The 26,985-nt window shown below is 42.3% G+C and overlaps 1 protein-coding gene across 2 annotated transcripts in view; it reads right to left on the reverse strand.

The window, feature by feature from the left end:
• Positions 1-1,303: 1,303 nt before the first annotated feature.
• The window catches only part of GUCY1B1 (guanylate cyclase 1 soluble subunit beta 1), a 46,398-nt gene continuing 20,716 nt past the window's right edge, over positions 1,304-26,985 (reverse strand). For both annotated transcript variants that reach the window (XM_024746181.1, XM_024746182.1), the window contains 10 exons: positions 20,024-20,221; positions 16,877-17,107; positions 15,520-15,636; positions 14,421-14,554; positions 9,857-10,054; positions 6,622-6,859; positions 5,505-5,645; positions 3,956-4,110; positions 3,531-3,657; positions 1,304-2,572 (listed from right to left, as the gene is read on the reverse strand). In XM_024746181.1, coding sequence (XP_024601949.1) covers positions 2,549-2,572; positions 3,531-3,657; positions 3,956-4,110; positions 5,505-5,645; positions 6,622-6,859; positions 9,857-10,054; positions 14,421-14,554; positions 15,520-15,636; positions 16,877-17,107; positions 20,024-20,221 — 1,563 coding nt within the window. In that variant the 3' untranslated portion in view covers positions 1,304-2,548. The remainder of the gene's footprint in view (positions 2,573-3,530; positions 3,658-3,955; positions 4,111-5,504; positions 5,646-6,621; positions 6,860-9,856; positions 10,055-14,420; positions 14,555-15,519; positions 15,637-16,876; positions 17,108-20,023; positions 20,222-26,985) is intronic.

A 26,985-nucleotide genomic window follows, 5' to 3' on the forward strand; every position in this document is an offset into this window, starting at 1 on the left:
CTCAGTTCTGACACCATCTACGCCAAGATCGCCTCTGATTCCTCAAGTTCAGGGCTCAGCCCTACAATACGTACCCACTTGGAGACCAAAGCAAGGCCAGGTGGTCACCCGCGCTTGCGACCAACCGGCTGCAGACCCAAGGTTCCCTGCTAGAAACACAAACCGAGGGACCCATTTTACTTACTAGCTGCCTTGTAATTACAAGAGGATGTGACTCAGAACAGCCAGATGGGAGACACGCAGAGCTTCAGGCCCACCCCTGCCTCGCCCCGTGTCCACCAACCCGGAAGCTCTTCGACCTCTGGGCTTTTCTGGAGGCGTCATCACACAGGCCCACTTGATGAGATCACTGGCTGCTGGCAAGCATTTAACCTCCAGGCCCTCTCCCTTCCCAGGAGACGCGGGTCAGGGTGGGACTAAAAGTTCCCACCCTCTGAACTCCAGGTCGGTTCACCTGGCAACAAGCTCCCCGCAACCCAGTGCAGGCCCCGAGTCACGTCACTAACATGATGAAAGACACCTTTGTCATTTTCATCACTTAGGAAATTCCTGGAGTTGTAGGAGCTCCGAGCCAGAAGGGGACGGGGGCTAAGACCAAACGTATACACCTCTTATCACAAACCACAACGTCACACCTTCCATGACGAAGAGGCAGAACATGTCATCTGGTGAGTCAATCAAGATTTAAGTAAAATGAGATAACGAACTGGTTCTGAAATATATTTGTGCGTGGGTATAAACTGCTATTCTTCTGTAGAAGTTTAAAAACATGTACATATTACCCTCAAATCAAGCTGAGAAACTTACCTTTCCATAACATTTGGTTCTATTGGTGCTACCCAGAAGGGCTGAACAGATGGGACCCAGAGGCACTGAGAGCAGGCTTCTCCAAGGGGCGCATTAATTTACCTTCAGACAAAACCATCACAAAACCCAGCTGGTCTCCCGCCGCCTTCTTCCCACCCCACTTCCGTCCTCTTGTTTCTCACGCTCTGAGTATTCTTTCTGTGTCTTGAACATGTTTCATCGCTACGAATATCAGACGGTTTGGCTATTTGTACGTGTCTTTCACCCCTAAAATGCCGGGAGCTCGTCAGTGTCACTTCACACGTATCTGTGCATATATCCCCCCGACCCCTGCCAAGGCTGGTCTTGCCGCTGTCATTGGAGAAAAATACCATCTGGGAATGGGCCTGATGAAGAGGGACCATTCAGCTTTATCCTAACAGCAGGGAATCAAAATGAAAGCCTGTAACAGGCAAAGTGACAAGATGTATTCCAAAAATGGCACTAGGCAATCAAATGACCGACAAGACTATCCATTTCATTTTTATTGAATTAAAAACTGTCTAGAGACAAGTGGAAAAAATAACTTATTGCAGGATCTCTTACACATGAACACGGAACACTTTACACAAATATCAATGTGCTGATAGGAAATGCTAAATTTAAAGACAAACATTTTTACACAAAACTAACTGTACTATATTTTATAAAGATAGATGTTAATAAATTATCAGAGATACTGAAGGATGACAGGCTAACGAGTCCAACAGGAATGCGTTCTATGTTGGAATTAAAGTAGGTCTTCTGAACACGATGCCCTGGGTATAGTCACATTCTTGTAAGCTAAGAAAAAGGAGCTAATTTCTGGGAATAAAGGGCCAGCAGGGGCTCTGACGAACAGGAACACCCCAGCCACGCTTCCAGCTTTTTCCTTGGATGTGGTCAGAGCCCCTAATGTTTACCCCAAACTAACGCAATAGCTCATTGTGAAACAGTGCCGCTTTAACAGCTGCATGGGAGTAGTGAGACTTACAATTACACAAGGGGCACAATGCAAACGACAGCATTTTAGAGGAATTATAATTGCCACGTGATCTGAATGAATAACCCAATAGTTTAATGACAGAAATGTGCGTTCTCTATTTCTGAAGGAAAGTTAGCATAATTCAAAACGGTGAGTATTTTCTTAGCACGATATATTAATTCTTATTTGGGGAGTCTGAAAGTAAATTGCATTTTTTCCCTAAAATTCTGAATTCACTCCTTTAGAAAATGATTTCTATAATGATATACACCAACATGACAAAACTTTTTTATATGTTATAGTCATTAAAATATACATATACATATAGAGAGAGAGAGCACGGAACAGATTTGGAAAACCATGGGGTGTGTGTGTATATAGATAGAGATATAGATGTAGACACATGGCCAGATACTGTTCTGTTTCATTTAATTAAATTCAACAAATATTTATTGGGTGTCTACTACTTGCAAGTCACCATGTTAGGTGATGCTTGTAGTAGATTTTAAGACATGTGAAGCTCACATCACCCACACGAAGCCAAACTTCAGATAATATACTAAACCTTGAAAATACTCACAAGCAGAGCTAAAGCTGAATAATGAATAAGGAAAGAGATAACCAGGAGAAAGGCTTGGGGAAATGGAAAAGGACCAAGGGAATGACTGCTCCCAGGCTTGGCAGGAGTCAGGGGAAGACTGGACCTCACCCCATCCTCTTCACCTCAAGGTCCAAGATTCAGTTGTCATCCTGCTTTGTTTCCTTTACAAAGTGGAAAAAATAGGGTATTAATTTTCAGTGATAATAAAGCTTGTAGGACTCCCAAAAGATTTTCGTCCTCTTTTGAAATAAAATTTGATCTGCATTCGTATCTACAGTTTTTCTCAGTCATTCCCAGCATCACGCTGGATGAGACGGAAGCACCCAAGTCAAATGAGCGATGCTGGCGGGAAGCTAATTTATCAGAACATTGGGAAGCAAGCTAGCACCAGAGATGAAAACAGTGAAGAGAAGATGAAGAGAAGTATTTTAGAACGTGGCATTCCATTCCTTTTAGAACTTCTACTCTAAACGTATTTATAACGAATGTGTACATCCAGGAAAAGACATATAGTCAAGGAGTCTCCCCCTGCCTAAAGAACCAGCGCATCAGCGGGGAACAAAGCATCAGACTTGTTCCTGATGCAACCCACTGGGAGGGGGCAAGGCTGGCAGGACCTCGGTGTCACGAGCCACCCTGGGTCACAGGACCACCGAGCGAACCCCAGAGTTCTGAGGCCCCCGAGGTGACAGCGTGGCCCTTACAAGGAGCCGGAGCGTCATGGTTAGGAAACCTCCCGTGAAGGCGGCCCTGTCTTGGCCCTGGTGGTGCCCTCACAACAGCTGAGGGCGCTGGGGAGGGCCCGGGGGCGCCCCTCACCGCCCACTCCCCAGCTGGGTCTGAGCCAGATTGTGGAGGAACAACCAAAACCAGGTCTCCTCCGTCTACTGCTTCAGTTTTAATCTCATTAGAGGACAACATCAGCCACTGTAAAGTCCCCGTTAAGAAGTCTGTATTGCTCTAACCGGCTCACTAACGGTTCAGTATCTCTGCTGCTCCACTGAAGAGTTCGCGTAAGCAAGAATTCTTTGCAAATGAAACGTGTTTTCAGTGATTATGATTTAGCTCCCATGTTTATAGTCTGTCTTAAAAAAGGAATTACACTCTGATGAGTCATACCTCTGTTCCCGTAATTTTTCTGGATAGAAACCAAACTTGCATTGGCTCTTTTTTGCCCTTCATGGACACTGGGCCTCTGTGCTCCAAATGGAATTGTGGGTCTGAATTTTCTGGTGTCATGAGACATCTAAAGGGGACAGGGAACAGGGAGAGAAGCGTGGAGTATGGCTGCACAGAGAAAATGACACACACCAAAGCTATTTAAAGGTACCTTGAGGTTTTAGTAACAATGATCATGGGAGAAACTTCCAAGATGGTGAAGAATCACTTAAATTGGAAATAATGACACCATCTTCTCAAATAAATAATAAATAATCTTAAGAGCAGAGGTGATAAATGTTAAAGGTAATAAAAGCACCCAGGGAATTAAAACACATGCAAAGAGACATTTTTCAAATCAGTAAATACCTAGATGTGTCTCTTACCTGTATGTATATTCAGACACATTTATTTTTCCTTTTTGTCCAGTGGTTTCTGTTCGGCTTGTGAGGTTGACAGTATTTCCAAAAAGACAATAGCGAGGCATCCTCTGTCCTATGACACCGGTGACTACCTCCCCTGTGTGAACCCCTATTGTTATCTGCAGAAATCAAAGCTCTGCCTTAATAAATTCAATACTATGAATGATTGCTTACTCTATATTAAAGAATAATGCAGTCATCATATAAAAATCGTAAGAATTCTCTAGAACTCCAAGCATATTACAGACAAAAACCCTCACAGAAATCTTTCAAGAGAAACATTCTTTTTGTCAAGTTTGAAGCTTTCAAAGATGTGAATCTGGCAACTTACATGAGACACAGGAAAAAGATTTTAAAAAATAAACCCGAAGGGACAGGGGTTTTTAATTCATCCTCATGACTTTCAGTACATGGAATAAAGAAGATTTCACACAGGTGGACAGGTTTCCCATTTCTATGGAAGAATGTAATACAATGGGTTCAATACAATATGAGTCTTTGTTTATACAGATGGCCAAAAGGCACAAGAAAAGATGCTCAACATCGCTAATTACTAGAGAAATGCAACTCAAGATTGCAACGAGGTATCACCTCACTCCAGTCAGAACAGCCATCATTAAAAAGTCTACAAATAACAAATGCTGGAGAGGGTGTGAAGAAAAGGGAACCCTCCTGCACTGGTGGTGGGAATGTAAACGGGTGCAGCCACCATGGAGAACAGTACGGAGGTTCCTTAAAAAAACTAAAAGTAGAGCTGTCATATCCAGCAACCCCACTCCTGGGCATATACCTGGAGAAAACTATAATTTGAAAAGATACATGCACCCCAGTGTTCACTGCAGCACTATTCACAATAGCCAAGACATGGAAGCAACCTAAGTGTCCACTGAAGGATGGATAAAGAAGATATGGTGCATATATGCAATGGAATATCACTCAGCCATAAAAAAGAATGAAATAATGCCGTCTGCAGCAACATGGATGGACCCAGACATTATCATACTCAGTGAAGGAAGTCAGACAAAGACAGATATCATGTGATATCACCTATATGTGGAATCTAAAATACGACACAGATGAACATATCTACAAAACACAAACAGATTCACAGACACAGAGAACAGATATATGGTTACCAAAGAGAAAAGGGAGAGGGAGGATAAATCAGGAGGAGTTTGGGATTAACATACACACACAACTCTATATAAAATAAATAACCAACAAGGATCTATAGTATGGCACAGGGAACTATATTCAATATCCTGTATTAAACCATAATGGAAAAGAACATGAAAAAGAATACACGTTATATATGTGTAACTGAACCACTTTTCTGTACAGTAGAAACACAACATTGTAAATTATACTTCAATTAAAAACACATTAAAAATCTTAGTCTTTGTTGTCAGGATGTTATTCCTTGTACATAATTAATGATTAGCTGGTCAAGAATATGAATCGGTTGTCCAAAAGGTCTATTACTACCATTATAATATCTGTTTTATCTACTAACCTGAACAGATTCGCCATCTACCTGGACCTGGCCGGCAATTTCCATCATGTCCAAAGCCAGGTGGCAAATGGAACGTGCATGGTGGATGCAGGGCTCTGGTAAGCCACTCACCGTCATGTACTTATCGCCGACCGTTTCCACCTGGCAGGGCACAGATGGGTCAGTACAAACACGACTGTTTCACTTGCTACCCTTACACAAAACATGTTCTTCCAATTGCTATCAATAACTTTCAACTTTCCTCCCCTGAATCTCTTAAAATTCTGATACCTTCAACTCCAACGAGAAGGAACGTCATTATTTGAAATGTACACATCTGGCACTTGGAGTCTGATTACAGGCATTATTTTTCCTCTAGTTAAGTCCCAGTTTCTCAGCTCAGATATGCTTACTACCCAGTAGAACAATTTACTACCCTGTTTCCCCTTAAAACGCTGATGGTTGGATGGGCCAAAGCTCCACTGCCCCCAGTTCAGTGATTTACCCTGGTCATTAACCACTGATTTGTATGATGTGCTCACCAAGTGTTACACTGTTCCTCGGAAAAAGACTAAAAAATAAATAGTCCTTGTGGCACTTCCATGACTCCAGATGCCTGGGGGTGGTTTAGTTCACATTCTTGCCCTTACGAAGCAATATTCCACTGACTTCATTTTTCCAATATTATATTTGTTACTGACTGAAACCAAGGGCAGAAATGCCTTATAAACCTTTCCCTTCAAGCTGATGTTATCTAGAAGCAGGTCTGAGTCCCCTTCTATGCTCCATGGCTTCTTTACTGTGCAAATCACTTTTACCTTTCAGTAAAAATGTCGCTTGCAGACCAATGACACGAATGCCATGTTTATATTACGTGTGATAAACCACCTGCACGGATTTAACATTTTATTTTAACTAGGGAATCGTCTGTTCCATTCATTTGGGTTACAAGGAAGAGAATGTTTTAGAACGAGAGGTAATTATTTAAGAAAATGGTAAATAATGAAGGCATGAGAGCTGCCCGTACCAAGCGTGCAGGGCTACAGTCAGGGAATGGTGACTGCAGTGCCTCTGGAAGCCACGGCTTGAAAATTCAGAATCATGAATGGCACTGCATTAGGACAGGACCTGGACTTGCCTTGTAAACAAATGGATTTTTCCGGGAATCTGTCAGAGTGTCGAATCTGGTATACAGGTCGTTGAGGAGGTTGACAATCTTCATGGCCCCTTCCCCAGACGCATGCTTGCTGCAGAAGGCGTTGAAGCCCACGATGCCGCTGAAGAGGATGGTCACGTTGTCGTACCTCTTCGCGGGCACCGGACGCTTGTGCCTCAGCTCGTTGGCCACGGACGGAGGAAGGACAGAGTACAGCAACCTGCCCAGAGGGGTGAGGACAAAGCCACAGTGAGAGATGCTGAGAGCAGCTTCAGTGCCTCTCCGGCCCACTTCGTAGACTTCAATGCCATGTGCGCTGTGCAGGCTTGGGTTCTGACAGGACACCCGCTATTAGCCATCTTTGTAAGTCAAGTCGAGAAAATATAAATAATTGGTTTGTTTTAATCCCATAGAACATCCCCAAATCCAAACCAATTCAAAGCAAATCAAAATAAGCCAAACAAAACAGACAGACAAAACAGAGGACTGACACCGGGAAGTCGAAGTTGTCTTGCGTGGTCTTGTGTGTCGACGCTCCTGCTGGGATATTCACAGGATGAAAGAAGCCATTCAAGCACTCAGCACTGTTTGGATCCCACAAAACCAGGGATACGTTCACCTCTCAGGGATAAGCCATCTGCCTCAACGTTTGTCATCTGACGTGAAAAGCAGATTTCCCCAACAAGGACCTACTGTACAGCTCAGGGAAGTCTACTCAATATCCTGTAAAACCTCTAACAAAAAAGAATCTGAAAAAGATTACGTATATATAACGGATTCACTGTGCTGTGCACCTGAAACTAACACACATTGTAAATCAACTAGACTTCAATGAAAGAAAGAAAGGAAGGAAGGAAGAAAGGGCAGATTTTTCTGTTTCATTCCTGCCTCACTCCTTCATGGAAGAAACGGATAAAGCAGGTAGAAATTGGCCTAGGCAAGAAAAGATCCTACTTCCGTTGACAATTCTGAGACCACGCCGACGGGACCAGGGGCCCTGGGGAGCAGGGAGAGTGGTGAGCACACGGGAGGGGGGAGAGCTGACCAGAGAGGCGGAAGCACGCAGACCTGCGGTTCCTTGACGTGACGGCGAACAGGAGGAGCCACCACCTCTGAGCCTCTTCCTCCCTAAGCCAGATGGCACCGGGGCCAAGGTTAAGGCACAGAGGTGTCATTTTTTCGCTGCCTTTAGTGGAATTTATTCAGTGTTTCACTTTTCACTTTCAAACAGAGAACATTTTATACAACATTTTAAAGCTGTATTTGAATATTAAATGTGACCAGTACAACTACTTCATTTCAACAAAAATTCCTAGTAAATGTTTATAATTAAATCACCTGGAAAACCAAACACCAACGAAGATGGAAACCTTGGTGGTTTTCTAATATAACAGGCAGAGCAGGGTCCGAGTAACTCAGACTTACAAAGGCAGGTGACTGTGAGCCTTGGTGCTAAGTGCTATCTCACAAGCTCCATAAAATGTGTTACCTTTCATGGTGGAAGCTGTACCACAGATGATAAATACACATTTTGAGTTGTTTCTCGAGCAGCAGGAGGAATTTGACTGGCCCACCTCATCCCACACACTTTTGGAAATTTGCCAAATACCTGGAACGCTTAAGGGGTTCCCTTCAGGGCCGTGAGGAAAGTAAAGTGGTGTCGAAGAAACTAGTTTTCAGCTTCATTATACAAAGTAGGAGAAGGGCAGGAAGAAGCTAGGGATGACGACAGACATTTACGTGGATTCTCTGTCCATCTAAGCTGCCAATAAACAGTTAATTGATGTGTTTACCTGTGGGCACAGCATCCAACCATAGGCAACACACACACACATCAATGCAAGAAAAGGACAGGAAGTGGTGCTGTTACCAACCCTATGGTGTCAAGTAGAGTGACACAGTTCTTACACGAAGGAAGATGAGGTCAATTCTCCAAGACAGCTTCCTATTATACAAACGTTAAAAATGAACACGCAAGACCACCGGAAAAATTATCTTACGAAAGTCAGTGATTGCATGCTTTGGATTGATTTTAATTAATATACTCAAGCAAGGCCAAGCAGTATGCACGATGTGTATTTGTTTAAATGAATTACTTGAAAACGAAACATTATCTTAAATGTTACTTGCCCAGTAGTTCATAATTTAATCCACCATTCGTAGAAAAATAACAGTTTTGTGTTTTGATACCTTTGTTCATGTATCAAATTACAGATGCAACTGCTGTCATCACAGATGACACTACAGTCTGTCAGACTCACACCTGCCGAACTCAAAAATAATTTGGAGTCCAAGAACAGAAGGCTTTTAAAATATAATGGCCAAATCTAAGTTCAGTGTTCTGTGTCCCCCAGCACCTGGGCAGCCCTGGCACCTAGAGGAGGCTCGGTACACCTCTTGTGTGAAGAAGCCGATGAACGGGTAGCTGGACTTGAATGCACTTGAATTCTTCTTCTAATGATTTCCAGAGACGTGCTTTAGCGTACATTCTTCCAGCGCGGTTTGTAAAATCACTATCAGGACTGACTGATTTCTGTGTGCATAACTTCTGTTGAAGTGATGTGTTAGAGTTTTACCTAGGACTCCAGACCTACGGCAGGTCCCGCGCCTCGGAGTCTTGTTATAGGGAAGAACCTCTGTGTTCTATGACAAGCTAATCGCTAACGGCGTGTTGCTTATCAGATTAAATTGTACACGATGGCCCATCTCTGGGAACCCTGCTCCCCAGGTCATGAGCCTTAAGCTAAATACCTTTGTTTAGCTCCCAGGAAACAGCCTAACCAGGTTCACCAGGGAGCGGCCGCAGGAAGGAAGACATTCACACCTCCCAGCCCCAGACGCCGCCAGGAACCAGGAAGTGCTTAGCTTTAGCCCCGCCCCTTTGGCGGGTCCCACCCACCTCTGGCTTTAGCCCCGCCCCTTTGGCTGGTCCCACCCCCTTCGGCTGGTCCTGCCCCTTTTAGTACAAAAGGAGCGCGAGAATTCTAACTAAGGCCAGATGGTCGTTTGGGACACGAGCCCGCCATCTTCTGGGTCTGCCGTCTTTCCGACTACGATCGCTGTTCCTTGCCCCAGCAACCTGTGTCTGGATTTACGGGCCTGCTGCGCAGCGAGCAGCCTGACGGTCAGTCTTAACTACGGGCAGGGCCACCGGCTACCACGCAGGCCAGCCCTGCCAGCCCTGCCCGCCCTCTTTAAGCACAGGGCACGTGCTTACGTGTCTGTCTTCTTCTTTTCATCCTCCAGGGCACGCAGTGTGAGCTGCAGCCTGTCCGTGAGGATTTCCAGCTCCTGGGTCAGCTTGTACTCCTCTCGGAACTGCTCCCCCAGCAGCACGAGGTCCCGCGTGGCGTCGTGCAGGGGGATGTCGCTCAGGTACAGCCCTCGCCGGGTCAGGTCGTCCAGGTTCATGACACTGTCACAGGGAGAAGGAGGCACTGTCAGTCCCCAGGGTCCCCACGGTAACACTGCCCTGGCTCCTGTCCAGGAGTCTAATCCCGCCGCCTGCCATTCAGCAGGTCAGGCGGAAGAAAATTTGGAGAAAAGCGAGAGGAATGTGCTTCATTCTTCTCAATATTTAAACATGTCAAAAGAGCAGTGAACTTGACATGCAGTTTTGCCAAATGGCACTTTCTAACGCCATCAGCCTAAATTAAAAGATAATGTGAAAAACTGCCCTACGAAACCCGCTCGGGTTTTGAACACAAGTCTGTTACTTATTATTGCCACAGTTTTCCCTCATTATGAAGAGATGAAGAAAACGTTATCTTTCCTCTCTTTAACAAGGATAACAGTGTTTCTTCTGAGAAGCTAGTTCATTGTTGCCTTAGGGGTTCTATGACGTAACTAGGTATCTTCTCTTTCACAGACAATGATGAAAGGTTTACAACCTGATTTATGACCCATCTTCAACATGACTTCTCTGTACTCATGACTTTCTAACATGCACTTTCTATTCTACTCTTATTTCTGGCTCTAATTTCTTCTACTACTCTTATTTTCTTTGACAAATTTTCTCATTTATTTGAAACAGTATTTGCTCTTGCTGAATTTGATGCATCTTCGTAACTTAAGTCATTCTTAGAACAACGTGATATTTATTGATTCGGTGAAGATCTACCAGTAAAAAGTTGACTTTTAAAAAAATTTAGTATTTGGTTAAAATGTCTGAAGGGTACATTCTTGGTTTGAATTCTTTAAATGCAAAGTAATTATTTCTAGTTGTGCATAATAACTTCTCTAAAATGACATAACTGTGTTGAGACTTTACTAAAGAAATTGGGATTAATAAAATGTTTCCCTGCGATATATTCTCAGCAGAAATGTCCATAAATCAAAGCAAAAATTAGCATGCTAATAAAGAAAAATAAAATGATCAGTTTACTATTGACACACACCCTTCAGGAAAGAGGCCAGATCATCCACCAAATGGTTTACAAGACCTGCCAGTGAGCAGAGGAAAAATGACTATAACTGTAAAATGAAAATGAAGGGTTAAAATGCTCATACTGAGTGAGAAAACTTAATTTATGTCTCATTGTTCTCAAAACATATTTATTATTATTTTAATGAGCTATTTTTTTTCCTGTTTTTTTCTTAACATCTTTATGGGAATATAATTGTTTTACAATGGTGTGTTAGTTTCTGCTGTATAACAAAGGGAATCAGTTATATGTATACTTATATCCCCATATCCCCTCCCTCTTACATCTCCCTCCCACCCTCTCTACCCCACCCCTCTATGTAGACCTCTAGGTGGTCACAAAGCACCGAGCTGATCTCCCTGTGCTATGTGGCTGCTTCCCACTAGCTATCTATTTTACATTTGGTAGTGTATGTATGTCCATGCCACTCTCTCACTTCATCCCAGCTTACCTTCCCCCTCCCTGTGTCCTCAAGTCCATTCTCTACATCTGCGTCTTTATTCCTGTCCTGCCCCTGGGTTCTTCAGAACCATTTTGTTTTTTTTTTAGATTCCATATATATGTGTTTTCATACGGTATTTGTTTTTCTCTTTCTGACTTCACTCTGTATGACAGACTCTAGGTCCATCCACCTCACTACAAATAACTCAATTTCATTTCTTTTTATGGCTGAGTAATATTCCATTGTATGTACGTGCCACATCTTCTTTATCCATCTGTTTGTTGATGGACATTTAAGTTGCTTCCATGTCCTGGCTATTGTAAATAGAGCTGCAATGAACACTGTTGTACATGACTCTTGGAATTATGGTTTTCTCAGGGTATATGCCCAGCAGTGGAATTGCTGGGTCATATGGTAGTTCTATTTTTAGTTTCTTAAGGAACCTCAATACTGTTCTCCATAGTGGCTGTATCAATTTACACTCCCACTAACAGTGCAGGAGGGTTCCCTTTTCTCCATACCCTCTCCAGCATTTGTTTGTACATTTTTTGATGATGGCCATTCTGACTGGTGTGAGGTTATATACCTCATTGTAGTTTTGATTTGCATTTCTCTAATGATTAGTGATGTTGAGCATCCTCTCATGTGTTTGTTGGCGATCTGTATCTTCTTTAGAGAAATGTCTATTTAGGTCTCTGCCCATTTTTGGATTGGGTTGTTTGTTTTTTTGATATTGAGCTGCATGAGCTGCTTGTAAATTTTGGAGGTTAATCCCTTGTCAGTTGCTTCGTTTGCAAATATTTTCTCCCATTCTGAGGGGCTGTCTTCTAGTCTTGTTTATGGTTTCCTTTGCTATGCAAATGCTTTTAAGTTTCATTAGGTCCCATTTGTTTATTTTTGCCTCCATTTCCATTTCTCTAGGATCAAAAAGGATCTTGCTGTGATTTATGTCATAGAGTGTTCTGCATATGTTTTCCTCTCAGAGTTTTATACTGTCTGGTCCTACATTTAGGTCTCTAATCCATTTGGAGTTTACTTTTGTGTATGGTGTTAGGAAGTGTTCTCATTTCATTCTTTTACATGTAGCTGTCCAGGTTTCCCAGCACCACTTATTGAAGAGGCTATTTTTTCTCCACTGTATACTCCTGCCCCCTTTATCAATGATAAGGTGACCATATGTGCGTGGGTTTATCTCTGGGCTTTCTATCTTGTTCCATTGATCTATATTTCTGTTTTTGTGCCAGTAACTGTTTTCCTCTTGGGGTTATTTATTTTGTAAGTAAAACTGCTTTCAGTTGATCTCATTTCGTGTGAGTACTGGTTTCTCTATACACATGAGCAGGTCCCATATGACAACGGGTGAGTGTGTCACTATGTAGCCAATTTCTACATATGGTGATTAGCAAGTAGACTCTAAATTTCCTGCTTCTATTTCCAAAGAAACCTTTCTCTCCATGAGTAGAAACTGTCCTTATTGAGAAGCTGTCATTCTACTGATGCTCAACTTGGAAAGAGGCAGAAGGAAGAACACTTATTTATAGCAGTTGAAGATATATAGTTAGATCAATGGAGTTTATTAATAAAAAATATAAAGAGTTTATATTCCCTAATTTTGTCTCTTTTATTTTCGTAATATATATTCTCAGGGGAAAAACCTATAATTAGTCTTATAGAGTCTTTAATACCATATTAATAATTTCCAAGGAAGGTGTTACAAAATTCATTTGATTTTTCAGAAATTTTAAGACAGTATCTTTAAATGAAAAGTGATCAATTGGACTTTAAACTCAATTTTTAATCAACAGCCCACCAAAACATCCTTTCTTGAGTGTTACTAAATAATGTGCATACATTTTGCCTGCACAAAGTTATAAATACACAAAATATCACCTAACAACAAGTTCTATAGTTATCTATGTCTCCTGCTCTCAAGTAAATTTATATATGTGTTTCTTATTCTGAATTCCCACGCATCTTCTAGTAGAATGCTTGTCGCGATGGGAAAATACCAACCTACAGTTTTACTTCCCTCTAATGTTTATTATATCTATTTTTTAAATTAATTAATTAATTAATTTGTTTTTGGCTGCGTTGGGTCTTCGTTGCTGTGCGTGGGCTTTCTCTAGTTGTGGTGAGCAGGGGCTGCTCTTCGTTGCAGTGCGCGGGCTTCTCATTGCGGTGGCTTCTCTTGTTGTGGAGCATGGGCTCTAGGCGCGTGGACTTCAGTAGTTGTGGCATGTGGGCTCAGTAGCTGTGGCTCACAGGCTCTAGAGCACAGGCTCAGCAGTAGTGGCTCACGTGCTTAGCTGCTCTGCGGCATGTGGGATCTTCCCGGACCAGGGCTCGAACCCATGTCCCCTGCATTGGCAGGCAGATTCTTAACCACTGCGCCACCAGGGAAGTCCTGATGTTTATTATAAATAACGTTATTTACATAAATGTCAACTTAAAACTATATTTTGAATAGTATATCTCAGTTAAAGTAGTGAAATAGTTTTAATATAAAATAGCTTACATCCAGAAATCATTAGAAAAGTAATTTCTTGGTGCCAAATATAACCATGTATTTCTGCCATCGCATTACATGCTTTATAGGTTTGCTTATGGACATATGATGTGTCTTTGGAAGGTACAAAGCTACAGAGTTAGCTACCTTCAGATTAGGTATCCCCTGATCTAATGGCATAAACACTCAGCAAATTGACTAAGATACGGCAAACAAAACAGAAGACATGACTGCTTCCGAGTTTATTGCAAATGTTCAATGAAGTTATCCTTGTTATAGAGAGGCGTATAAGAAGAGTTGTGAAGTCTAAGCATACTTTGTAGAAACAACTGAATAGAAAGATATTGGACTCCTTCATTAGCGTCAGATGGGTACTTCTATCTATTATAATTCACCTCGAAGTGATTACCTTGGTGAGCACAGGAAAAGTATGCTGTCTGCTTCAGGTAAGTAGATCATCTGGCCCTTGAGCCGTAAGCAGCTGATCTCAGTGCCCGTCAGTTCATCCTCACACTCTGATTTCTCTACATCCAACAACCCTTCCTGGAAAAGGCAAGACACAACCGTCCACTCATGCCTTTGTCTCTACCTAACGACTCAGCCGAGAAGGACACAGAGACCTCATTCCCACCAAACCGTAAGGGAGGACATCGGCCCAGGTAGAACAGGAGAGGCGTTTCACCAGAGTCCGCCAGGTAACAAGCAGACAGCCTTACATCACTGCAGAAAAGCCAACTGACTGTTTCCTTCGAACCCAGAAAGACAGTAGCTGTGCTACTTTCACATCTTTATGGAAAGCTGCAGTGAGTCTTATTTCTGATTTTCCACCATGGCCACAGCACGTAATCCCAGGCTCTAGCAAAGACCAGACCCAGTGTCCCCGTGCCCACCCCTACATGCACAGAGCAGCTGGAAGCAGCTGCTTCCAAATACAGGATGTAGGTGCGGGGAAGACCTTTGTAGGTGGAGGGTGGAAGGGAGGATGAGCTTTGTCCTCTGGAACACTCTGGCTACACCAGCCCCAAGAACAGAAACTACGAGATCTGGGTACCACTAACTATGAACTGGATGAAAATGTTATCACTTGTATTTCCCCACAAAAATGCCCTGAAGAATAACAGACAATTCAGGGAACAACAAACCAGCGGCTTTGGGTGAAGTTTAAAAAATCTTTATTAGTTCCCCAGATTTCTAAAATAGGAGTCTGTAGCTGTATATTGAGTAAAAGGTGTTGGTTTCATGGTGTGCACCCGGGCAGCCTGGGCGAGGCCTTCTCCAAACTCTCACGCGTTTATTCTAACCAGAGGAGAGGGTCCCACTTCCCTACGGGTAACCCCCAAATCAGCACCGTTGCCTTTGAAATGGGACTCCCTTTGGGCTCTGGTGTTTCTCTCTCTACACCTTCTGCATCTCACAGAATGTTTTTGCAGCTAATTATCCCTGTGGAACACTTCTAATCTGTAACAGACCTTACTTCCTCACATGTACTGAAATAATATCTCAATTACCTTGCTTCTCAATACGAAGACCGTATTGATGTGTGAGAGGATCCCATGGAAACTGATGTCAATATGAGGACGGACCAGGGAGAAGACAGACAGGAGGCTGCAGGTCCCAGGCTGGAGCTAAAATGCAGATGAAAAGAAAAGGATACTTAGTCAATAATTCTTATGACCTGATAGTAGTTATTAGATCAGACCAGCTCAACAGCACTTAAACATAGAAAATCGTAATTATTTTGTAGGAAAGTGACCTCAACTGTGGACTCACACCATCATCTAAGCAGCTTGGCAACTAAAGGAACGTCCAGTAGTTGCCTGAACATGAAACCTAACGTGCAATCAGGGGACGAATATTCAAATATGAGCTTTTATCTAAACAAGAGGAGAATTTTTGGAGAAAAGAATGGAACTTAGCTTTTAAATTGTAGCATGAGGTGTTAGATGTCCGCGGCCTAAAATGAAATTTAAATAGCAAAACCACCGACGACACTCATAGTTTATCGGGAGACGGCTAATTACCAATAAAAGGGAAAGTGGGTGACTGCTTACACTAAGTGTAGCCTCACAGTACAACAAGGGGAAAGCAGGCCAAGTGGGACGTGACACGGTCAAGGTCATCAATGGAGGAGAGGCAGAGGCAGCGTAACAGCCCGGTCCACACATGGTTCTGCCTCCAGATTTACGGGTTCATGCCAGACCCCATGGGAGTTCATCCTGAATTAAGAGTCCTTAATTACAGGCAAAAAGTATCTCTAGACACACGTCATGTGCAATTCCAAAAGTCAGAAACGGAGAGAAAAGAAAAAGTAGGAAGAGAGGACTTGACAACAGGTCTGAATAAGAAGATAATATAACAATACAAGTCAAACGTACATTCCTGGCATCACCCAACTGCTGTCCTTTGATGCTTTTTCTACTAAACCCCACGGTAACCTCTATCGCTTTCCTCTTTGGTGTATTTTAAATTCCTTCCTTTTCCCTGCAAATGTCAGTGGTTGATTTTGAAAGTTATTTTCAGACAGTAGATATTCAGTGACTGTTTGCTCCATGTTGAATAAATTAAGTGAAAACTGATTGTTACTGGAAAGTTACTCACTTCCTCATTAAAACAAGTACACTATTCCCACAGAATTCTCCCACTGCCCTTGTGATTAAAACCGAAAAAAATAAGTAGCTGTCCCAGGCAAAGCTGCAGTATGCTGAAACATACTTAGTGTGTCGTTACGGAACTTCTGTGACGTACAGTGTGCTCCACGTTACCTGATACATAAGCAAAGGGTTAAAGGTATGAATGGTCACCTGTAATGACAGTGTCTTTGTGGCCTTTTGTCTCAGGCCCCAAGGGAGTGTGATGTACTCTTACCTGGGGAAGGACTCTGTAGATGGCATTGCCACACTGAGTGACCACGAGATCCCGGTTGAATATGATGTGAAAGGGAAAAGCTTTGCAGAAGGTATATGGGCTGATGCGTGATTCCTGGGTACCATTTTCTTCAAATCTGTCAAGATCTTCATAAAAATCCTCTTCTTTTGACTCTTTTTCTTCAATCAAAAATTGAGTATGATCACATTCTTCGTTTCTTTGCTGAATAACCTGGATGCCAAAAGGGGAAATGGTGTTAACTGTCTGCATTTAGTTACAATACCTAAGAAACTGGTGATGAGAACTTCACTTAGCAGGCTAATTTTAAAAATTCAGTATATGTAAACACTATACACGCCTAACATAGAAAGCTACTGCTGGACATTGATTTATGAAATCTGAAGACTAAGTAAATTCACAGAAAGATAGCACATCTGGTACGAGTACCCTAGTGGTCCATGCAGCCTCTTTGGTAGAATTTGGGGGAAAGCACCCCCTTGTCCTGGTGGGCTCAGCACCCCTCAGCCAGGCACACGTACAGCAGACGCCCTACACATCATACAGAGTGGTATGTTTAATATGATCAAAAATGACACGCACAAACAGGGAAATGAAACGACAGAAATACGTATTTAATATGCCATGTCATTTTTTTAATCCATCGATCTGCAAGTATATAAAAATTACAGTACCAAATGAGGTAGGATACAGAAGAAGAGTCATTTCACATGCCACTAATGGGGGTATTTTGACTAATCTTTCTGAAGAACAGATCGACAAAATGCATAAAAATCCCCCCTCCCCAAATTACCTTTTTTGATTTAATTCCAAATCTAGGACTTTATGGGAGTAATCATGATCACGAGCGAAGCTCTCTAAAGAATAACTACGTTTCTAAATATTATTCACAGGCAAACAAATGATTAAGCTTTAAAAAAGATTTTTCCTTTCGAGTTTAAGAAACTTCAACCAACACATCCTCTTATAAAGGGAAAAAAACATATCTCAAATTGCGGCCAGATCAAAATGGGAAACAGCTGAATGAATATTTCTTCAGTTGCAGCTAAATGAAGGCAAAACATTGCTCTTTTTCACTTTTTTCCTTAGTTCACTGCAGCCAACTCTGACACTTAAGAACAAATCTCAATCAATATGGACGTTATTGTATATGTTTTCCCAAATGTAGTTTCACGGTGAGATCAGGATATTACTACTAAACCTGTCACACTAACCTACTACACTGCTGAAAGATTAGCATTCTTACTTATGATTGGAAAATTCTGCCCCACGAAGATTAATTTCCCTAAAGTCTCACAAAGAAAACAAAACAATCTTAAAATTTGGATGTTCTGCTGTGTTTCCATTTCAGCTAGAAGAACTGACTTATATGCAACCGAAATTTACTAATGAATCCCTCAATTACACCCTTTGCCTTGGTTAAATCAGTGAAATGAACAGCTTTTCTGATCATGTTTTTAACCTCTCCTTCGCATATCACCTTCATGACATGGTCTAATATTCCTGAAGTAGTTAAAGTGTCTGGTAGCTCTGGACCTATTAAACTTAGGGATTCAACATAAGAATACCTCAGGAAATTAAAACAGTGCCTTTGAAAAACATTAAATATACCAAATATAATTACCAAATGCAAATATTTCAGACATCTATATTGGAATACTTGAATAAATGAAGGTCACAAGACAACCCACACTGTGTAAGTGGGATGCATAAAGTGAACCCCATAATTATACAGAGCGCTACTGCTGTCAACCTCCCATACCAAAGGCTCTAATAACCATGGCAACTGCGGTTTCCAAGGGTGCCCAGTTTATGCTGCTTTCCTGAAGTTTCTATGCCCTTACTTCTTGCTCAGCATGGCTACGTAATGAACAAACCAAGAGCAGACCCAGTGTTTACAATCCCCGTGATACAGGCTCATGTACTATAAGTGAAGTGTTAGTTCGGTGTCAGGATCCAGAGCTGGAAATGAAAGGCGTATACAATTTTAATTGAATTCCAGTGAGATTCCTAATCACGGGTGAATTTCAATCCTTGACCCAAGTTTTTAAATGTCTCTGGATCTGATAATGTTACGCTATCCATACTCCCACTTTCTAGTTGTAGAGAAACTAAGGATGCACCTGGGGATCACGTAAAAAATGACACCAACTCTTGAAAGTAAAAACACCCGTGAAATCTCATGTGACATTACTAGATTAAATATACGGCATACTTTTCTAAATTAATCAATTTAAATGTTACAATTTCTATTTGTGTAATACTGTACTTAAAGTGTGGGCTTCCCACACATGTTAGAATGTAACTATAGATCTAAGAAAGCACTGCCTATTAGATTTTCCATAAAGAAAGCAAACCGAAATAGGGTACCCTCGGCCCACTTTTCTCAAACCTAGGGCCACTGAAGAATGTCTCTTGGGGCTGAGCACACAAAACACAGCTCCCTGGGAGCGACTCTGGATTAGAAATAAGGAAAAATGATGGCTCCCTGGGAGCGACTCTGGAATAGAAATAAGGAAAAATGATGGCTCCCTTCATTGCACAGCTATTGTATCAATACCTTGAAATGATCACTCAAAACTGACAGTGTGAATTATCAACAGCAACGCATTTTTTAAAGTCTGAGACCAGTTTCTTTTACCAAGTGATCTAATTTAAAAAAAAAAAAAAAACAAAGGTTTTAGCCCACAAAAATGAAATATTCAAACCACATTTCAGGGACAGACCAAAAAATCCACACACACACACAAACCCAGTAAAATAATACTTCATCTCATATTATTTTAGAATATGTCCATGTTACAGGGTTTTTTTTTGTATTCTGAAGGCCACAGCTCAGCCAGACAAAGGTCCTCCTGCTTCCCAGCTAGTGTGAGCTCACAGGAAATGCAAATTAAATTTCCCGTTGCCTTGAGCAATATATATAATTAGAAAGAAAAATCTGTTCCCACAAGGAAAAACTACCCTGTGTATGCATTCCAAGCCAAATATAGAAGACTGCCAGTGTTACGGCTGGTACTACCCCTGCTGAGCGCCAGTAGCAGCGCTGACCAGGGGCACGTTCAGAGCACCTTTCTAACACCCCGCATGTCACGTGTGCCCAGAAGAGCCCCAGGTACTGACCATTACCTTCATGTCTATTTCAGTGTCGTGGATCTGCTGAGCTACCGTCTTAATGATCCCGATGACAATGTCCTGCAGGCCTTCCCTCTCTGAGTAGTAGTGCAGGATAAGCCCTTTGCCCTTCTCTGCATCGGTGCACCTAAAGGAAGGTGCCCGCATACCCGGGTAGATGGTAGCAAGGTGGTCGTGCAGGGCATCGAGGTTCTGCAAGGAAGAGGACAGAGTGATGAGTAGGTCCTGCTCCCATGCGGCAGCTGCCCTCGGGAGAGAAGGCTGAGGAAGCAGACTCAGGTCTGAGCTCATGTGCCCACGGGCCGTGCGAACTTGCACAGGGCACAGCCTTCCCTGCTGCATCCAGATGTCGGTAAGGCAAGAACCACGGAGAACTTGAAACTAAGGTGATGAAATTAAGAACATCTGTGTGAATGGATAAAGAAGATGTGGTGTACACACACACACACACACACACACGTCACGTATATATATATGATGGAATACTACTCAGACATAAAAGAGCATGAAATAATGCCATTTGCAGCAACATGGATGGACCTAGAGATGATCACACAAAATGAAGTACATCAAAGACAAATACCATATGACATCACTTATATGTGGAATTTAAAATATGACACAAAAGAACGTATCTATGAAAGAGAAACAGGCTTACAGACATGAAGAACAGACTTGTGGTTGCCAAGGCGGGGCGGGGGGGGGAATGCACTGGGAGTTCGGGGTCAGCAGATGCAAACTACTGTGTATAGGACAGATAAACAACAAGGTCCTACTGTAGAGCACAGGGAACTGTATTCAATATCCTGTAATAGCCATAGTGGAAAAGAATATGAGGACTTCCCTGGTGGCGCAGTGGTTAAGAATCCGCCTGCCACTGCAGGGGACACGGGTTGGAGCCCTGGTCCAGGAAGATCCCACATGCCACGGAGCAACTAGGCCCGTGTGCCACAACTACTGAAGCCTGCGTGCCTAGAGCCCGTGCTCTGAAACAAGAGAAGCCACCGCAATGAGAAGCCCGTGAACCGCAACGAAGAGCAGCCCCCGCTCGCCGCAACCAGAGAAAGCCCGCATGCAGCAATGAAGACCCAACGCAGCCAAAAATAAACAAAATTTAAATAAATAAATAATAAACCTTTGCATTAAAAAAAGAATATGAAAAAGAATGTGTATATATATGATAACTGAATCACTTTGCTGTACAGCAGAAATTTAATTTCCATAAATTAAATTTAAACTTAATTTAAATTTAATTTATTTCCATAAATTAAAAAAAAAGAAAAACATCTGTGACTGCTACCAGTGGAAATATTTTAAAGAAGGTAAACAAACAAGGGGGTGTAAAACGGATACCTGAAGCAGAAAAAAGAAACACAGTTATGAGCTAAGACAAAGGTATGCATATTTACAAGAGTCTGGGGCAGTTGTATATTTGTTATGATAACCAGCATGGAATGCCCAAAGTGATCACGTGTTACACTTTGTTTCCACTACAATCCTAAAACTTGACTATTAATTCAAAAACTACACCAGAGTTATAAGCATATGAAAATATAAGCATACTCTTTGTGAAATAATATTTTAGTAATTAAAATTTTTTTAGAAATTATATCAGTATAATTTCTTCACGTTCATTTATAGTCTCCAAGCAAGGTACAGCCTCATAGCTAACCTGTGAAATTGAACCTTTTGGAACTGAAGTCTTGGAAAACTAATAAATTTGCAAATAAATATTTTCTGTTCTGATAGCCTTGTGATTAATTTTTTTTGATTCATTTAGAATGTACCAAATTCCCCACTTTCCTGTATTACTCTCTAATATTAAAAAAAAAAAGTTTGTTTAAAGATCACCAGAAGAAATGGTACAAGCTATACTCCTGACTGGGTGCAACATGGCTTTCCAACACTTAATTCGTAATGCGTGTTGTGTGTGCATGTGTTGCACAAATATAGGAACGCACACACATAGCAGAGCATGGTACAGGAGTTAAGAGCAAGGTGGCTTTAGAAGGAGTAAAGACGGAGACGTAGAGAACGGACTTGAAGACACGGCGGGTATGGGGAAGCTTGGACCAAGTGAGAGAGTGGCATGGACATATATACACTACCAAATGTAAACTAGAAGCTAGGGGGAGCAGCCTTACAGCACAGGGAGATCAGCTCGGTGCTTTGTGACCACCTAGAGGGGTGGGATTGGGAGGGTGGGAGGGAGGAAGACGTAAGAGGGAGGAGATATGGGGATATACGTATACGTATAGCTGATTCGCTTTGTTATACAGCAGAAACTAACACACCATTGTAAAGCAGTTATACTCCAATAAAGATGTTTTTAGAAAACCCAAATATAAAATTAATCACTTATTATAAAAAAAAATCAAGCTGACTTTGGGAATTTGCCGGTGGTCCAGTGGTTAGTGGTTAGGACTCTGTGCTTTCACTGCTGAGGGTCCAGGTTAGATCCCTGGTTGGGGAACCAAGATCCCGCAAGCTGAATGGTGTGGCCAAAAAAAAAGAAAAATGAAAAAAAATTCAACTATTTAAAAAATAACTAAATAATAATAATAAAAATAATCAAGCAGACTTGGATTTAAATCATGACACTGTCATTTCATGATAATGTAGCCAACCTACCCAACCTTTCTAAGGCTTGATTTCTTCTGATAAAATGGAAATAACTAAAGTGATGTATACAAAGCATGAGCCCGCCCCAGATGTAGTAGGCAAAATAATGGTGTCCCCAAGATCCCAGACCTCGTCCCTTTGAACACGTTACCTCACGTGGCAAGAGAGATTTTGCAAATGGCACTAAGGTTATGGACCTTGCTTGGGAAGATTATGGTTGGGCCCCAGCCTAACCCCATGAGCGACTGAGTCCTTAGGTGCCAAGAACCTTTCCTGGTTGCAGGGAGGGATGTGGGAACTGAGGAGGAAACAGGGTCTGAGGAACAGGACACCGTATGCAGGGCCTGGGGAGAAAGCCCCCCCCCCCACCGCCCCCTTATGGCCGGTAAGGAAACTGGTCCACAGCCCTACGTCTGGCCCCGGGGGCTGAATTCTGCCTACACCCGAACGAGCGAGGAAATCTTCCCCATCCCCCATCCCCGTCCGCAGCCCTGCTGGCCCCTGACCATGGTCCAGGGAGACCCCTATGGCCTCCCAACCTACGCAAATGCAGGATAATAATGTGTGTTGTTTTAAGCACTTACGGTTGTGGGCATTTGTCATGGTAGCAGTAAAAAAGCTAATTCACCAAATAGGAACCTGTCAATAACTGGTGATTATTACTAAAGAGAATGGGAAAAGCAAAACGATCTCAGGATGCCCTGAGCCTCAAGGAGCACATCTGAAAAGGAGGTGTGGAAAGGGGCCAAAACGGAAGGACGGTTCTCGTTCCAGATGTCTCAGAGAGGCCAGTTTAGGGAAACAAGGATCCAGTAAGACGTCAGTTAGGACGCGGCACGAGTATGGCAGGAGGTGGCTCCCTGAGGGCACGTGCGGCCCTGCGTCGCCAAACACTGATCCGTGCGCTGTCTGTGCGGCGTATAAAGCATGTGCGCTGCGTGTGAGTCACGCAGGTTGTGCGCTGCAGCCGGGGGCGGGGGGCAGGGCCGGCCCAGATCTGCACCACACGGGCCCGGACTGTAAGCGGTTCATGGTTTAGATCACAAACCAATGTGCAGAGTGGCTTTGGGTGCCTACGAGGGTTAGGGTTAGACTAAAGGACGCGGTCCAAAGACGCAGAGTGCAGGTAAGAGCTGAGGTCACGAAGGCTGACATTCTGATTGGGATACCTGGCTCAAGTCCCCTCAACGGGTGGAGCTGGCTTCTTTTTGAAATGCCTTCAGGCCTAGGGCTAAAATTTGGTTTTCTGCCCCCCAGTTCCACCTGTTATAATCAAGTCAGGCCAGTTCTTAACTCAAATACCAATTGGTCATGATTGCTCCACAGGCTGCCGTTGCCAGGTAAAAGGAACCCAACACGGCAGATGCTAAGGGCGGACAGTCTACAGAAACCTCGAGCAGCTGAAGGCCTGAGACGACTTCACTTGCTAAGTAACACGGAGGGTTTTCCTATGACGAGGTCTTCCCACGGGAACCCTTTCCTGGGAAGGGAGACACGAAAACTGCCCCTCATAACCCCGCCAGACCCCTTACACGTCTGCTGATGCTGCAAAAACGCTGTCACAGAAAAACTGGTGAGAAAAAAGACCATCAAGAGAGTTTCGTATGTGTTTCCCGCAAAGTCAAAATTCAGCCTGTTGCTGCTAACTTAAGTTTCTGTCCTCGTTCCTAAAATAATTTCCTAACGTAGTCAGGCCCGGGCACTGTGCTGCGGCTCATTTTCAGGAAAATATTTAAAAATGAGCCAAACGGTAACTTGAAATATGTAGGGTTTTTTTCAATTTCTTTTCTATAAAATGTTCACATACAGTACATCTTAAGTCAATATGCCTAGATTACTTTCACACTCACCTGTTTTCATCTTGTGTCATATTATATGAGCACATTTCTACACGCAGGTAAGCAGATGGCAGGAGGCGGTACCGATGGTACCATTCACCTTCTCTGCATCACTGATGCTAAAGAAAGTGAGAGATGGGCCAGGAGTCACACAGGGACATGCACTGCTCCCTAAATGTGGGGACATTTTAATTTAAATAATTCAATTAAATAATGCCATTTTAATTTAGTATTTGCCTTAAAGGTATTGTTAATACTAAAGTATTAATAATAAAATGTTGCTTAAATTTATCAATTCAAAGCAAGAGGGAAATCAAGACACGAGGTCATGTCAATCTTTTAATAAGTCTCTGTGGTAACCAACTCTCCAGGGATTGACTGTTTTGTCGAGTTTGCTATTAATTAGACAACTAAAGTGCTTTCCTGGAGCATAAAAGATTTAACACTACTTAATGTAATATTGATTTTCTTTAGGTAGTATCTAACCATAAAAAGTACTCCTGGGATTTCTTTAGTTACAGTTTCCCTTACTGGGTCTTACTCTCTCAAAATTGAAGTGATTACCACTGCCTGTCTATTATGAGAAATGGAATTCATGATTATATATTAAATTATTTTCAACTGAGTACATCTGTACTGCTAAAAATGTACTTTCTTCACAGACTATAATTGTTTGCAGGAACCTCAAAGGCCACAACGAAGATACTCAAAATAGCCAAGAGAAAAACCTTGTCTGTCTACATTTTATAACACCATCTATACAAAGCTAATTATTCATCCACATGGTTGTAGCAATATATTTTGGAAAACGAGTTTCAATTAAAACTGGTTTTGTTTTATTTCTAAATATACCCGTGGAGGTGGCTACACAAAGAAAAGAGCTGAATGGCTAGTTACAAAGAAGTACACAAATAAGAGAAAGAAAAAAATATAAATGCATGTATTTCAGCACAAGTAGATTCCCAGGAAACAGTAAAGCAAACCTCAAATACGCTTTCATGTCATTCTCCTTAGCTTTATGACGCTAGGAAACAGGAAAGGAACAGAGAGCAGGTTCATTCATCTACTTTGCCTCAAGATGCAAAAGGTTGGTCTGAGGTTTCCATTTCATTTCTCTGAATGTCCTGGTATCATTTTACTGCTTTCTCTACAAGCAAGATGAATGTACTGTTTCTCAGGAATTCTGCTACTTCTAAGTCCTCCAGCCTTTATCATTTACAGAAGAAAAAACTAGTGCTGGCGTCCTGGGATTTAGTACACCCCACAGATTTAGGACCAAGAGAATTTATTAATCCTTTGAGAAATATTACTTTGAAGTTCCATATTTTTAAAGATCTTGGAATGCTTCAAATTAAATGCAAAATTTCTCTTTGTAATATGCATGGCACAAATAAGCTTATACATACTTACAGAGGCAAAGTTTTCCGGGAATTAACTACCTCATTCCCCTGTTTCCAGGGCATCTAATTAAAAATTCCTAAATGATGCACATAAATGGGTGTAGTAAGACCCTGCCTTGAAAGTGTTGAGAGAGAGAGAGAGAGAGAGATTTTTCAGCATTCAAGAATCCTTATTCTAGGGAGGTCCCTGGCGGCCTGGTAGTTAGGATTCCGGGCTTTCACTGCCGTGGCCTGGGTTCAATCTGTGGTCGGGGAGCTGAGACCCCGCAAACACAGAGCCAGAGTAGCATGGCCAAAAAAATCAATTAACTAATTAAAAGAAAAAAAGAGTCCTTATTCTAGGGGATGGGGAGAAGGGAGCTGTCTGTGTTACTTGAGAGCATTACTGCAGTCTAGAGCTGGAAAGAATCTTAAAACTCAGTCACTGCAAACCTCCCTGTTTTTAAGGAAAGAGGATGAGGGACAGCATTTCCTTTCTTTCTATTCCTCACACTTCTGAAAAGCAAGACCAATATTTATTTGTGAGAGTCGTGCAATTTGAAAAGCATTTTAAGTTTCAGAAGAAAGATGTTATGTTAGAATCTGAATGTGAAAAACGGAAACGTGCAAGACGCAGATGAAGTGGGAAAGTCACCCCTACATACCGGGAAGCGGTAGGTCCGGAAGTGGAAAAGTCACCCCTACATACCGGGAAGCGGCAGGTCCGGGCGTGAGTAGCGGAAAAGTCACCCCTACATACCGGGAAGCGGCAGGTCCGGACGTGAGTAGCAGAAAAGTCACCCCTACATACCGGGAAGCGGCAGGTCCGGGCGTGAGTAGCACGAGCTCACAGCAAGTAAGGGGCAACGTTTAATGATACTTTTCTGCCTTTTCTACTTAAAGCTGCTCCTTGAGAAACAGCCTTCCAACCGAAAAGCTACAGGGAATCTTTTTTAAAAGAAATAATGTAATGCCTTATTTAAAAAGAAATTGTACCAGAGTCACTAAAAATATTTAAATGGTGATATTTTTAAAACTACTTATAGTTATCATTACCATCCTCTCAAGAGAAAATTTAATTAAAAAAAAAAGGCAAAGTCATAGAATTACGTGTGTA

Source organism: Neophocaena asiaeorientalis, unplaced genomic scaffold, assembly GCF_003031525.2.
Source record: "Neophocaena asiaeorientalis asiaeorientalis breed wild unplaced genomic scaffold, Neophocaena_asiaeorientalis_V1.1 scaffold51, whole genome shotgun sequence".
In the NCBI taxonomy this organism is placed as follows: Eukaryota; Metazoa; Chordata; class Mammalia; order Artiodactyla; family Phocoenidae; genus Neophocaena; species Neophocaena asiaeorientalis.